This window comes from Corythoichthys intestinalis, chromosome 19 (assembly GCF_030265065.1).
Source record: "Corythoichthys intestinalis isolate RoL2023-P3 chromosome 19, ASM3026506v1, whole genome shotgun sequence".
NCBI lineage: Eukaryota > Metazoa > Chordata > Actinopteri > Syngnathiformes > Syngnathidae > Corythoichthys > Corythoichthys intestinalis.
In genome coordinates this window covers 4,411,739-4,425,518 of record NC_080413.1, presented here as the reverse complement: position 1 = coordinate 4,425,518, position 13,780 = coordinate 4,411,739, and the positions used below count along the sequence as shown (strand labels likewise).

General features: G+C 36.9%; 1 protein-coding gene across 2 annotated transcripts in view; it reads right to left on the bottom strand.

Moving 5' to 3' along the window:
* abcd4 (ATP-binding cassette, sub-family D (ALD), member 4) overlaps positions 1 to 13,780 on the bottom strand; it is an 18,076-nt gene extending 4,296 nt beyond the window's left edge. The window contains exons 1-15 of one of the 2 annotated variants that reach the window (XM_057822193.1): positions 13,470 to 13,780; positions 13,287 to 13,405; positions 8,094 to 8,221; positions 5,752 to 5,891; positions 5,539 to 5,655; positions 4,718 to 4,843; positions 4,374 to 4,424; positions 3,947 to 4,041; positions 3,756 to 3,877; positions 2,090 to 2,181; positions 1,935 to 2,024; positions 1,672 to 1,877; positions 1,515 to 1,606; positions 1,399 to 1,435; positions 1,266 to 1,315 (exon numbers count right to left, since the gene is read on the bottom strand). In XM_057822193.1, the coding sequence (XP_057678176.1) occupies positions 1,266 to 1,315; positions 1,399 to 1,435; positions 1,515 to 1,606; positions 1,672 to 1,877; positions 1,935 to 2,024; positions 2,090 to 2,181; positions 3,756 to 3,877; positions 3,947 to 4,041; positions 4,374 to 4,424; positions 4,718 to 4,843; positions 5,539 to 5,655; positions 5,752 to 5,891; positions 8,094 to 8,221; positions 13,287 to 13,405; positions 13,470 to 13,516 (1,512 nt within the window). In that variant the 5' untranslated portion in view covers positions 13,517 to 13,780. Of the gene's footprint in view, positions 1 to 1,265; positions 1,316 to 1,398; positions 1,436 to 1,514; positions 1,607 to 1,671; positions 1,878 to 1,934; positions 2,025 to 2,089; positions 2,182 to 3,755; positions 3,878 to 3,946; positions 4,042 to 4,373; positions 4,425 to 4,717; positions 4,844 to 5,538; positions 5,656 to 5,751; positions 5,892 to 8,093; positions 8,222 to 13,286; positions 13,406 to 13,469 lie in introns of those variants that run through there. The other variant, XM_057822195.1, reaches the window with a different exon arrangement.

Here is a 13,780-nt window from a genome sequence, read left to right as displayed (position 1 = left end):
TAAGATTTTTTTTCTAAACGAAAAATACGACCATGTTTAGTAAGGCTTTTTTTTTTAAACAAAAAAACGACCATGTATAGTACGGCTTTTTTTTTTTTTTTTTTTTTTACGAAAAAACACAACAACCATGCGTAGTAAGGCTTTTTATTTAAAAATAAAACAACAATGTATTAAAAAAAAAAAGCTTTACAAAGTCGTTTTTGGTGGACAAAAGCTTAACAACAATGTATAGTCAAGCTTTTTTTCCGCCAAAAACGGCTTTGTAAAGCTTTTTTTAACAAAAAAAATACCCTGGATAGTAAAGCTTTTTTCGCAAAAAAACTACCATATATAGTAAGACTTTTTTTTTTTTTTAACCAAAAAAAAAAAAAAAAAAAAATTAACAAAAAAAAAACATCTTGTATGGAAAGTTTTTTTTTTTAATGAAAAAAAGACTATTGTATAGTAAAGCTTTTTTTCTGAAAAAAAAAAAAAACAGCTTTATTTTTTTTAATACAAAAAACAATCATGTATATTAAAGCTTTTTTTCCGCAAAAAAAAGACTATGTCAAGTTAAACAACCATGTACAGTAACACTTTTTTTTTTACCAGAGAAAACAACCATAAAGCTTTTTTTCTTTCACAAAAATGACTATGTAAAAGCTTTTTTTTCCCACAAAAAACGACTATGTATTGTAAGGCTTTTTTCCGAAAAAGGAAAAAAACACCCCGACCATGAATAGTAAGGCTTTTTATTCTAAAAAAAAAAAAAAAAAATCACTACGTAAAGTTAGGCTCTTTTTTACCCCCCCCCCCCCCAAAAAAAAGATTATGTATCATAAAGCTTTTTTTTTTTTCGCAAAAAACGACCATGGTCAGGTTTTTAAATGAAAAAAAAAAAAAAAAAACGACCATATTATATATATATATATATAGTCAGGTTTTTTTTTAACGAAAATAAAAAAGGACCACATATGTTCAGCAAATTTTGCAAAAAAAAAAAAAAAAACGACCATGAATAGGAAGGGTTTTTTTTAAGGAAAAAACAACAATATATAGTCAGCCGTTTTTCCTCAAAAACACGATCTTTCCTTGAAAAACGAACATGTATAGTAAGCCGTTTGCTTCTCTCTAGAACATGACTGTTCAATTTTTTCCCCTCAAAAACACGATCACAAATAATAAGCCGTTTTCCCTCAAAAACATGTCCATGACGATAATGGTTTTTAATATACTCGAGTTTTTCAGGGGAAAAAAACGCTGTAGGTCTTAAGTTCTTTACACACCACCCCTGCCAGCTCCAGAAACTTCATTATTCTGTCATCATCAACAGACCCTGACAGAAAAAAAAGACCATCATTCAAATGTACAACACAGCTAATATATGTTAAATTACATTACTGTTATATATAACTATACCTGATGCAGGGTAAATGTCCTTGAGTGGGTATATAACCTGTTAAAAGTGCACATTTAACATTCAGGTTTTTAATTGGGTGAATTCTAAATATTGCAGAAGGGTATGAGTGAACTACCTGCTCACGCAGGGTGCCATCCGTCAGGTATGGTTTTTGGGGCAGGAAGAGGGTTCCTCTTGGCCCGAAGCATGTAGTCATTTGGACGAAACCTGTCAAATAATGTGAACGTCATGAAATTTATAAGAAAACACGGGTTTTGGAATCATGTTCTCACCTTGCTCGGCCTCCCACAGCCTGTTGAGGACCCTCAAAAGCGACGTCTTGCCCGTGCCGGTGTTGCCCACCACCAGAAGATGCATGCCTTCACTCACGGTCAGGCTCAGGTCCTCCACCAGACGCTGATCCGAGTAGGGGGACTTGTAGGACAGGTGGTCCACAATAAAAGCCGTGTCAACGGGGCCACCGTGAATGTTGAAGTCACTGCGAACGTTTAAAAAATTTCACAAATTGTCTCCTCAAATGCGTATCGAAGCCCACCTGTCGAAGTCGTAGCTTTCCCCCGAAGCCGGGTCGTAGTCACACTGCTCGCGTAGGACGTCGTCCATCACTTCCTTCAGCTCGCCGATCCTAAATGAACAGGCAGGTGACGTCGGGATACCTCGAACGGCGAGTTTGGAGCGGTAAGGTGCTACCTGTGGGTGTAACCAGCTACGTCTGACAGCGTGGTGCAAAGGTCCAGTAGTTGCGTGAAGCAGTTGATCAGGTAGATGCACACGAAGGCGTTCTGCGTTGAAATCAGAAGTGATTGAGTTGTTCTCATAGGATACATTTATCAGGAAACAAAGCCTGTGCTGCCATCTATTGGTCACATTTTTACACAGATAAATGAGTTCCAACAGTAAATTTATACGAAACTGCATTTTTAAAGTTATTTAATGTCTTTTTTTCTATCTATTAAGAGTGGCTCAAATCTTACAAAAAATGCTGATGAGATGCAATTTAAGTTTGTGAAAAATTGCTCTTAAAAATGTGTTAAAGTGTCAGATTTGGTTATTTACATTCCTTTTTTTTATGTTGCTACTCTGACAAAATGCATTACTTTTAAATTTGTAATCAAAACTGTACAAAAACGATTTAAGACGTTTTCATTTTCATCAAAACAAAGTAAAGAAAATAATAATATTAAATTTCAATATTTATTTTACAAAGTTTGAAAAATAAAAGATGGCTTTTGCTCGATAAAAGATAATGTACAGTATGTATGTAGTGCTGCAACGATTAACCGATTAACTTGAGTAATTTGATTTGAAAAAGCTTCGAATAAAATTTTGCTGCTTTGAGTATTCGTTTAATTAGTGTTGTGATGGTTTTGAAAATGTTTGCATTTAGTTTTATATAATTTGTGGATACACTGCCCTCTAGTTGCAACAGTGAATATGAAATACATCCTTTAACATGGCTGAATCCGTCTGCTCCCTGTTAAGACCAACATCAGGTAAGTTTTTGTTTAAGCTAATATGTTCTTTATGCATTCCTAATTTATAGGTGATTGGTTAAGAGCATTGTATAACAAAAAACATTTTTTAGCATTTAAGCATCCGGGTAAGATCAGGTATTTTATTTTATTTTTAAATGAAAGTACAATTCTGCATAGTTTGAAGTGAGACCTGGGATTTTATTTTGCATTCACATTCAATACACATTTGAAAGTGCAATCTTACAAGTCTTTGTTTTACATCTCCTAAAATTTATTCTGAAACACATTAAATCCCAAATCCGATTATTCGTACTAAAAAATTGATAATCAACTACTAAAACAATCAATAACTCCAGCCCTATATATGTATCTATATTTTGTACTTGTTATATGTGGGAATACACTGAAGACCAGTTCACCTTTTGAAAGCTAGCGGCAGAGTTTGTTTTTTCAAGGCAAAGCTGTGCCGGACATTTTAGCGATAGAGACGACAAAATAAATTCGAATAATACATTTTGGGAGCTTTTCATTTAGATCGAATGTTTTTGCGTATTGAATCGAAGAGGGCGTATCGAATGGTTCAGTATAAAACCGAGTATTGGTGCATCCTTAGTCCATTCTGCATAATATGTGGCTAAAAGCTAGCAAACGACAAGCATCAAAAGCGAATGGACTGAGAGCATCATACCTCATCACACCTATATAATCAATTCTTCATCAAAAAAATGGGCCAATATTTGTGTTATTTTGTTAGCAAAATTTCTGTATGAGATGAGTATATGTGGATAAACGAGCTTACCTTTTGAGGATAGAACTGACACAGAACGGAATCAAAGATGAACAAACAACAACAAAAATGTTTGAAAAAAAGCATTTCCAACCCTGCTGATGAGTGCGCTGAGCTCGCCAGGTGTTAAACCGTCATAGAGTCCGGCGAAAATGGGAATGGCGATGATGATGTAGCTGAGGAATCCGCCCATGAAATCAAAAGTGTTGACCCCCACTAAAATTGGACACATGTGAACTTGTCATATCTACTATATGAATGTGTGTTTCACGTATGTGTTCTTACGAGAGAGCCACAGCTGATTGTTGATTAGACTTTGCTGAGTTTTCAGCAAAGTTTGCAGGCGTCTGTCCGTCCTCATGTGCTCCACTATACCGGCCCTGCCAACACAAAAGGCTCAAATGGATGAGACGTTTATCACCGTCAATGGAAGCCAACAGGAGTGTGACAATATATCAAAAAGGTCATATATCGCGATACTTTGTAGCCCAAAAGGTCATCGGTATGCTCCCACAAAGAATCGTTTTAAAAAGGTGTCACAGTTTAAAAAAGAAAAGAAACCAACAGGTTGCTACAAAAATCTTCCGTTCGAACAGTGTCTACGTAAGCGCACTAGCTGCCATTGGAAGGATGAAAATAGCTTGTTTTTATGTTAAGTTTTGTTGACCCAGGTATCGATGATTGTTGTATCGCCATGTGGTGTTAAACTCACCTGTAAAAAGCCGCCGACTCAGCGTTGACTCGGATCTGCATGTGCTTGAATCTGCACTCGAGGGAGGAACATAAACTACATTTAATAAATTTATTGCATTTAATTTGAGTACCGGTAACTTTCTTTCCCTGGTTAGCACAGAGTTCAACTACAGTTACAGTAACGTGCTTTTTAGGAAATGTACAATCAAGATCTGCCGTTGAGGAAAAAGCATTCATATCCTGTGCTCGTTTCTACGCCGGCCAAGATTGAACAGATGCATCCTGTCCGACAAGAATCAATTGTTCCGCAAATTTAAAACACTGTTGTATGTACGGTGTATAGGTCATGCACGGACAACGTACCTGAAGTCGCCCTCTAGTTTCTCTTGCTCGCACAGAGTGGACACCACAGGCCCCATGAGGATTTTGTTGGCCACCGTACCAACCACAAAGAAGGCAAAAATGCTTACTGGGCCCATCCAGCCAGTGCTGAAAAGGTAACGTATCATTATTAGGTTTGCCACAAACAATTGTTTTGATTGGCTCATGCGTAAATCACGTTATTTCCTGTATCCTCTGAGATTGGGTTCAATATTTTAGCGTTAAATGTGCATTGCAAACAAAAAACTGTCTGGACTGCACTGTTTGTACTATGAATATGAAATGGAAATGTATAATCCAGGGTTTCCACTACCTATAACAGATTGTGGCGCACCGCCACACCAAAATAAAAGCCGCCACGCCTTGCAAATGAGATGTTTTGTTTTTTTTAAAGGCACTTTTAAGCCAGCGACAGCCTAGAGTGAAGGGTTCAGCGGCAACGTATTCATTGTGTATTGTAATGTCCGTAACTAAGCGTTGCCCCCTTAAGAGCGATCGGCCTGGAGAGTTGTGACGTAGCTGGGAAGCAAGTTTTCTGATTTCTTTTGATAAAGAAACCACACACATAAACCCATTCATCTAAAAGCTTGGAATCTCCTTCCAACACATACTGTGTATTGTCACACAAGAGTGTGTGCTTTGAAATGGGATTTGGATTGCATTTATGAACAACAGTTTAATGGAAAAACTGATTCAGCACAGTCTGCCTCATCCTTATTCGATTTTTTTGTTTAGTTTGTTTAAAGAAAATAAATGAGTCATACTGCTAGTAAATGCTAAATTACAGTTACTGGATACAATACCTGTAGAAACAGTGGTAGGTATAATACGTCAGCGTGAATGGTGACACAATCAGCCGGCTTGCCATGGCACTCATCTGCTTGCACAGCCTTTCCACATCCTGACTTATTCGCTGATCGCTATCATTATACAAAAAAAATAAATAAATAAAAAACCTCATTGAATAGCCTTCAATGGTAGGAAATGGGTTAACTATGTAAAAAGTACTCGCTCACGGGTTGTCGATGTCTTCTCGGAGAACATTGAGGGTGTAGTAGACCCGCCCCTGAAAGTAGGCCTTGTGTAGACTCTCCGTTAGCGTCTTCCTCCAGTTAACATACATCAAGCTAGCGATGTACTGGTCCAAACTTTTCAACTGTTAAAACACATGACTTGATTGTATTAAGAAGTTCAAAATGCTGTGAAAACGCCAGACTGACATGACATTAATGTCATTATTAGGGGTGTGAACGATAATGAAAAAGATTTAACAATTATCGATACAACTAACGGCAAATCCTTCTAGGATATTCTACAAAACAACTAATAAACAGAAAAACTTACATTTTTATCCCTCTGCTATGAATTGAAATTAGTTTTACACAAGTAGGAGTCTAATCTGTTTGAACTAGGAAGGATGGTAGCAAGTTTACGCTAGACGTACAATCCAGTCAAAATGAATTGGATGTCTAGAGTCGTCAATGGCAGCCAGTGCGCTAACGTAACCAGTATTGAAATAGAAGATTTTGGTCGCAAGTTGTTGACTCCTATTATTAAAAACTGACACCTTTTTAAAACGATAAATTTATTCTTGGCAGGAGCACAGCGATAACCTTTTGGGCTACAATTAGTACTGCAACGATTAATCGATTAACTCAAGTAATTCGATTAGAAAAAAGTTTCAAATCAAATTTTGCTGCTTCGAGTATTCATTTGATTAGTGTTGTAACGGTTAATAAAGTGTTTGCATTTAGTTTATTGATTTGGGTGGATACACTGCCCTCTAGTGGCAACAGAGAATATGACAATCTAACATTGCAGAGTTCAGCCGCTCCCTGGTAAGACCAATATAAGGTAAGTTTTGGTTTGAGCTAATATGTTTTTTTATACATCCGTAATTTACTTTATTGGTATATTTAGCCGTTTTTTTGTGGGAATATGTGTTTGAACGATCTGTTCAGAGCATTGTAAAAAAAAAAAAAAAAAAAAAAAAGTTAGCATTTTATAGCATTTAAGCTAGCAGACTTTTGCTTTGTAAGTTGGCCAATTGTTCTTTTGTTGTACTTAGATCCTCATTTATTTCATACTGTTTGAGGCTAAACTCAGGTATTTTAATTGATTTTTAAATGAAAGTGCATTTCTGCATAGTTTGAAGAAACACTCTGGAATTTTGTTTTGTACCCTAATTTTAGCAGTATGAGGCACACCTTACTACAAGCCGCCACCTACCAAATTTGACACAAAAACGACATTTGTTCATAGATACACCGCAGCTGTCCTCAATGTATTATGGGAAATTTACACCAAAAGATATTAACCGATAACACTTCAACAGCGGCATCATACGATTGTCATAGAGCAAATGAACCACCATGAAGCTTTGAACCAATTGCTGCAAAGCTTCATTGCTTCAAGAAGCTTCATTTGGCCATCACTGCTCCCTTGGGGGAGACGGTCAACCTCTGCTGCCACCTGCTGTCAACACTCTTGTCGTCCAACATGCCTCCTAGCATGCATTGCAGCGTTACAGATGTAAATTACAATCAAAATTCATGTTCTGTGCTAATTATTTCTCCAGTTACTCTTCCAGTTGTTTCATTAATTGCTAGTTATGGTATTTGGTAACACTTTATTTGACAGTGGCGCCAAGTCAATCATAATTATGACATGACACTGTCATGAGCATTAATGAATGCTTATAACACATGTCCTTTAGTGTTATCTGGCAAATTATCTCACTTTTGAATGGATGTAAAAGATTCCAGCTGGACATGAATGGCGTTAGTGACACAATTTGCCGGATGACACTTAATGACATCTGTCATAAGCATTCAGTAATGCCCATGATAGCGTCTTGTCATAATTATGATGCTGTTATGACGCCGCTGTCAAATAAAGTGTTACCTATTAACACTGTCATAAGCAATCAATAATGCCCATGATAGCGTCTTGTCATAATTATGATGCTGTTATGACACCGCTGTCAATTAAAGTGTTACCTATTAACCCAAATAAATAAAAAAATTACCCGCACCGGAGCATAAGCCTCAGGATTCAAAATGAAGGAAAAAAGCAGCGGCTTATAGTCCGAAAATTACGGTAATCACATTTAATGGTCTTTTGAAAGTGCAATTTTAGCCAGCCTTTGTTTTACATCTCCTGAAATTTATTCTGCAACCCACTGAATGTTCCTAATCCGATTACTCGATTATTCGAACTAAGTAGTTGGAAGATTAAGTGACTACTAAAATAATCGATAGCTACAGCCCTAGCTTCAATGCATCGCAATATATCACCTTTTCGATGTATCGTCACACAATGCTGTAAAATTTTAGTAGTTTTTTGTGACTGGACTTACAGTGGAGTTGAGTATAATAACTAGCCCTGCAGTGAGCAGAAGGCTCTTGAAGCCCTCGTTGTCCTTGTCGGCCAGCACGTTGTAAAAGCGACTGGGAAGGACGCCTACTTGGTAAATGATCAGCTGCTCTGGTTTGAAGAGGAAGAGGGGGGAAAAAAAGGATGAGTTAGCACCTCGTTACAAAAATAATAAAAGAGAGCTCATCAAAGTCTGACAAAGGCTAGAGGTGAAAGGTCACACGCAGAGGATGCATTTGTTGGTCACAATCAGCGTTAAGGTTGCACAATGGCGGTCACAAGTCGAGCACTTACATATTCACCATTTAATTGTAGTGTTTTTTTTCTCTAAAATGGTGAGTATTCTTTTAGAATTGCATTTTTCCCCTCATAAAATTATGACTTTCACAACCTGGAATAGAATTTTTACAATAGTACAGCATGGTTATGTTATTATCAAAGTAACTAAGTTACTTTAAAAGTAGTTTATCGGTTACTTTTTTTTTTAAAGTATGACAACAGAAAAATGTCATCGCATGTCACTGACTTTCCGATAATTGAATTTAAAAGGGAAGATCAGAATTTTTCACATAAGGCTTGATCTTCCTGTTAGCTGGGGTTTAATTAGTCGCTGGAGTTGATTTCAACCACAACTAACTCGCGCTATCTTAGCCACTCTGGAGCCCTGAAACTAACAAATAACTGACAAAATGCAGGGAATTTGTTGAAATCAACTCCACCTACTAATTAAACCCCCACTAATTCGAACATCAAGCCTAATGTCAAAAATTTTGAAGATCCCCTTTAAAATAAAGACCTAGCCATTAAAATTGTGTCTATAAAAGTTGTAAAGCAATAAAACAAACAGCCAAAATGAACGGAATGAACAAGAATCCTACAAAGTATTTCCCAATGGGTCAAAATTATTTTTCGAAGAGATCATGTGACTAGCACCTGAGAGACAGTCCTTTGCTTTGCTTAGCCAAAACTACACCTGAGGAGGCAAGATGGATATTTAGAATTTCTTTAAACCTAAACTTTCAAAAGCGTCACCAACAACTGAGATTTTCAAGTAATCTGGTAGTAGTAATTACTTAGTAACAGGTTATTGACAACACTGCTTGTGAATATATGCACATTTTACTGTTAAATTGTGACTACATTATAACAAAAGTATAAATTTGTACATCATAGAATTGTTTGATTAGCATTACTTTTTGTTCAATAAATTGTAACAAGAACACATATTTTCTTGAGTTAATCTCATATAAAACTATTTTTTTTTCTTTTAATTAAAATAATTTGCGGGGTGAAATTGTGACTTCCCCTGCAAATTTTACTCATTATTACCGTCATTTCAGGATGTCCTGGGAAAAAAATATACAGTGCCTTGCAAAAGTATTCGGCCCCCTTGAACCTTGCAACCTTTCGCCACATTTCAGGCTTCAAACATAAAGATATAAAATTTTAATTTTTTTGTCAAGAATCAACAACAAGTGGGACACAATCGTGAAGTGGAACAAAATTTATTGGATAATTTAAACTTTTTTAACAAATAAAAAACTGAAAAGTGGGGCGTGCAATATTATTCGGCCCCCTTGCGTTAATACTTTGGAGCGCCACCTTTTGCTCCAATTACAGCTGCAAGTCGCTTGGGGTATGTTTCAATCAGTTTTGCACATCGAGAGACTGACATTCTTGCCCATTCTTCCTTGCAAAACAGCTCGAGCTCAGTGAGGTTGGATGGAGAGTGTTTGTGAACAGCAGTCTTCAGCTCTTTCCACAGATTCTCCATTGGATTCAGATCTGGACTTTGACTTGGCCATTCTAACACCTGGATACGTTTATTTTTGAACCATTCCATTGTAGATTTGGCTTTATGTTTTGGATCATTGTCCTGTTGGAAGATAAATCTCCGTCCCAGTCTCAGGTTTTGTGCAGATATCAACAGATTTTCTTCCAGAATGTTCCTGTATTTGGCTGCATCCATCTTCCCGTCAAATTTAACCATCTTCCCTGTCCCTGCTGAAAAAAAGCAGGCCCAAACCATGATGCTGCCACTACCATGTTTGACAGTGGGGATGGTGTGTTCAGGGTGATGAGCTGTGTTGCTTTTATGCCAAACATATCGTTTTGCATTGTGGCCAAAAAGTTCAATTTTGGTTTCATCTGACAAGTGCACCTTCTTCCACATGTTTGGTGTGTCTCCCAGGTGGCTTGTGGCAAACTTTAAAGGAGACTTTTTATGGATATCTTTGAGAAATGGCTTTCTTCTTGCCACTCTTCCATAAAGGCCAGATTTCTGCAGTGTACGACTGATTGTTGTCCTATGGACAGACTCTCCCACCTCAGCTGTAGATCTCTGCAGTTCATCCAGAGTGATCATGGGCCTCTTGGCTGCATCTCTGATCAGTTTTCTCCTTGTTTGAGAAGAAAGTTTGGAAGGACGGCCGGGTCTTGGTAGATTTGCAGTGGTCTGATGCTCCTTCCATTTCAATATGATGGCTTGCACAGTGCTCCTTGAGATGTTTAAAGCTTGGGAAATCTTTTTGTATCCAAATCCGGCTTTAAACTTCTCCACAACAGTATCTCGGACCTGCCTGGTGTGTTCCTTGGTTTTCATAATGCTCTCTGCACTTTAAACAGAACCCTGAGACTATCACTGAGCAGGTGCATTTATACGGAGACTTGATTACAGATAGGTGGATTCTATTTATCATCATCGGTCATTTAGGACAACATTGGATCATCCAGAGATCCTCACTGAACTTCTGGAGTGAGTTTGCTGCAACAAACGAATAATATTGCACGCCCCACTTTTCAGTTTTTTATTTGTTAAAAAAGTTTAAATTATCCAATAAATGTTGTTCCACTTCACGATTGTGTCCCACTTGTTGTTGATTCTTGACAAAAAAGATAAATTTCATATCTTTATGTTTGAAGCCTGAAATGTGGCGAAAGGTTGCAAGATTCAAGGGGTCCGAATACTTTTGCAAGGCACTGTATATGGCGGAAAACACTCAGGTGACTTGAAGTTCCGCTGAGACACCCGATTTGGCCAAATTTCAAAATTGTCCTATATGCATGAGTGATACATCATTGGAAAGTTTAAAATCTTTATTTTCTAGGGGAAGAAACATTATGAACAGGAGGGCATTTAAAAAAAATAAAATAAATAAATTTTTAAACAGCAAAACCCTAACTGGAGGCGAGCGCACACGAGAGCAGAAAAAAACGACGCCATGATTTTAACGAGATATCACGTGCTTACCTTGTTTCGATCCAAAAACTCCACGTAGCATGTATCATCGAGTGTCAAGACACAGATGTGAATGGCCACAGCCGGATTTTGGGGGGATTTTATGGGTGAAACATGGTCATATAACAAGGGTCGCGATGCAGAAATCGCAGACATCAAGGAGCGGTCGAGATGTTCTTTTTCATATATTTACCCTTTTAAACGTTTTTTTTCCTCCAATTTTTCTTTGTTTGGATCGATTATTTATCATCTAACATATCGGGGAAAATGCGACAGTAACAAAAAAATAAAATTAAGCGATCGTTATGAGGTAGATATCCGTGATTTTTTTTTATAGACGCCATTTTTTTCATTGTGATGTAATTTGTTTAAAAGTTTAAAATATGCGAGTGGATAATTTTTTATAGTTGTTTTTTAATTTTTAAATCAATTAACATCAATTAATAATTCTAAGCTAAAAATGACAGACATTTCAAATAATAACTACTAGAGGTGCACGATAATTATCGGTTCGATAATTATCTGTCCAATAATAGGAATTATGATGTCATCCCAAAAACTCCAATAACATTATATATTATCGGGCCTATTGATAATATTTTTGGCGCGGTGTCGGATTGGGATGTGAGCGTTTGTTTTCACTCCTGTTTTGCAAGTATGCAAAATTATATTAGTGTTCTAGAGTAGTGTATTTCGATGAATTATAAACCTTACTACGGCAACTAGCTAATGTTGGCATTTTACAGTGTTATGTTTACAAGTTCTTGAGAGGCCTTTTGGTTATTGATAGGCTTGCTGTTCTATAATTGCCAGGTTAAAAAAGTTGTTTCATGGACCAAGACGACAAAAGTCTCCTCTCCTGTGGCACCAAATGTTTTATCTGCTGACAAAGCACAATACATGTTGGGTCTATGTTTGTTTTAGATCAGTGCTCATTGTTCAGGGCAACACATCGTCAATGATATTGACTGATTGATTGTGACTGACTCAAATTATATTTATTCGAAAAAAAATAATATGGGCACTTTTTTGAAGTCAAAACTGTTCTTGTCTTTGTTTTGTTCATTATAATAATGTTAATGTCATCATAAAAATTGTGGTTTGGTCAAAGACAAATCTATGCTGAATCGACCACAAGTATTTTCTACCTGAAGGTGTTCAAAAACTATATAAAATTATAAATATATTATCGATTATCGTATCGGTATCGGCCTTGAGGAGCAGGAAGTTATCGATATCCGTGTCAAAAAATGGATATATTGCACCCCTAATAAATACGATTACTTAACTACTTTTTATGGCTAGGTTGAAACTAAAGCGGTTGCGCGACATCTGTATACAGAGGTTTCCAGGGTAAAACGGACAAATTAAAAATACTTCGGGGGCTTATTGCGCCATGAATTTGTTATGGCAGCATATAAACATATTGTTCTAACAAACACAACAGTTCTTTTGGCTGAAAATACAGCTGTTTATTTTAAAGAGGGGTGCAAGACCAGAAACTGCTTTTTCAGCCTTGTCTGTTTTGCGCCATATACAAAAAAAAAAAAAAAAAAGTTTCCTTTCTTATAACTGTATTTCATCACACCATTATGTTGCAATTCTCACCAAAGATTTTTTTTTGCATAAAAAAGTGACTTTATTCCTGTAATCATATGACTTTATTTGCGTTTTCCTTCATGATTATTGACCGTTACTTTTTTCAATAAGTATCAACTTTTATTGTGCCGTAAAATTGTCATGATTCTTGCCATGCAATTACATTCTTTATCGCAAATTTGACGGCATACTAACTAGGAGGACTGCCTGTAAATGTTTCACTGGACGTCTATCGCCGTCAATGGCAGACTTAAAATGATTAACTCAAAACAATATTCACGTGACACTCACATGTGACGTCACATACTTCCTGGTTAGGGTTTATTTCCTTCACAATACCTGCTAAAGTGACTCCAAGCAGCGTAGCAAACATGAGGACAATCGGACTGCTCCATGACGGGAACAGAACCTTCAGAATACTGCAGAACCTCTGCACGAACGTCCAGTCTAACTTGGGTCTACAGAAACGCCAATTCAACAATAAAAGTGCTGTTCTTCAATGAAAACTTGGACAAATCTTACCTGGTTTGTTTCGGTTTGCTTCCATTTGACTTCTCGAAGCGAGGCATTGGCGCCAAAGTGGAAAAATAATCACATTTAACTAATTTAGCTAGCTGGTTGAATTACCTTCGACGTGACCTAACGTGTGGTAGCGCAAAAATAACGGCATTTACAGTATTACGTTAATAAAAATGTTATAAACACATTTAAAGCTACGGCTTCTGTCAATAAAACACATTTAAATGATTGAAGACAGTGTCATAGTGCTACCTTTCACCTCACGAGCGATACAGTGCACACATATGGTGCCTTGTTTTGGTTAATTGCCGTAG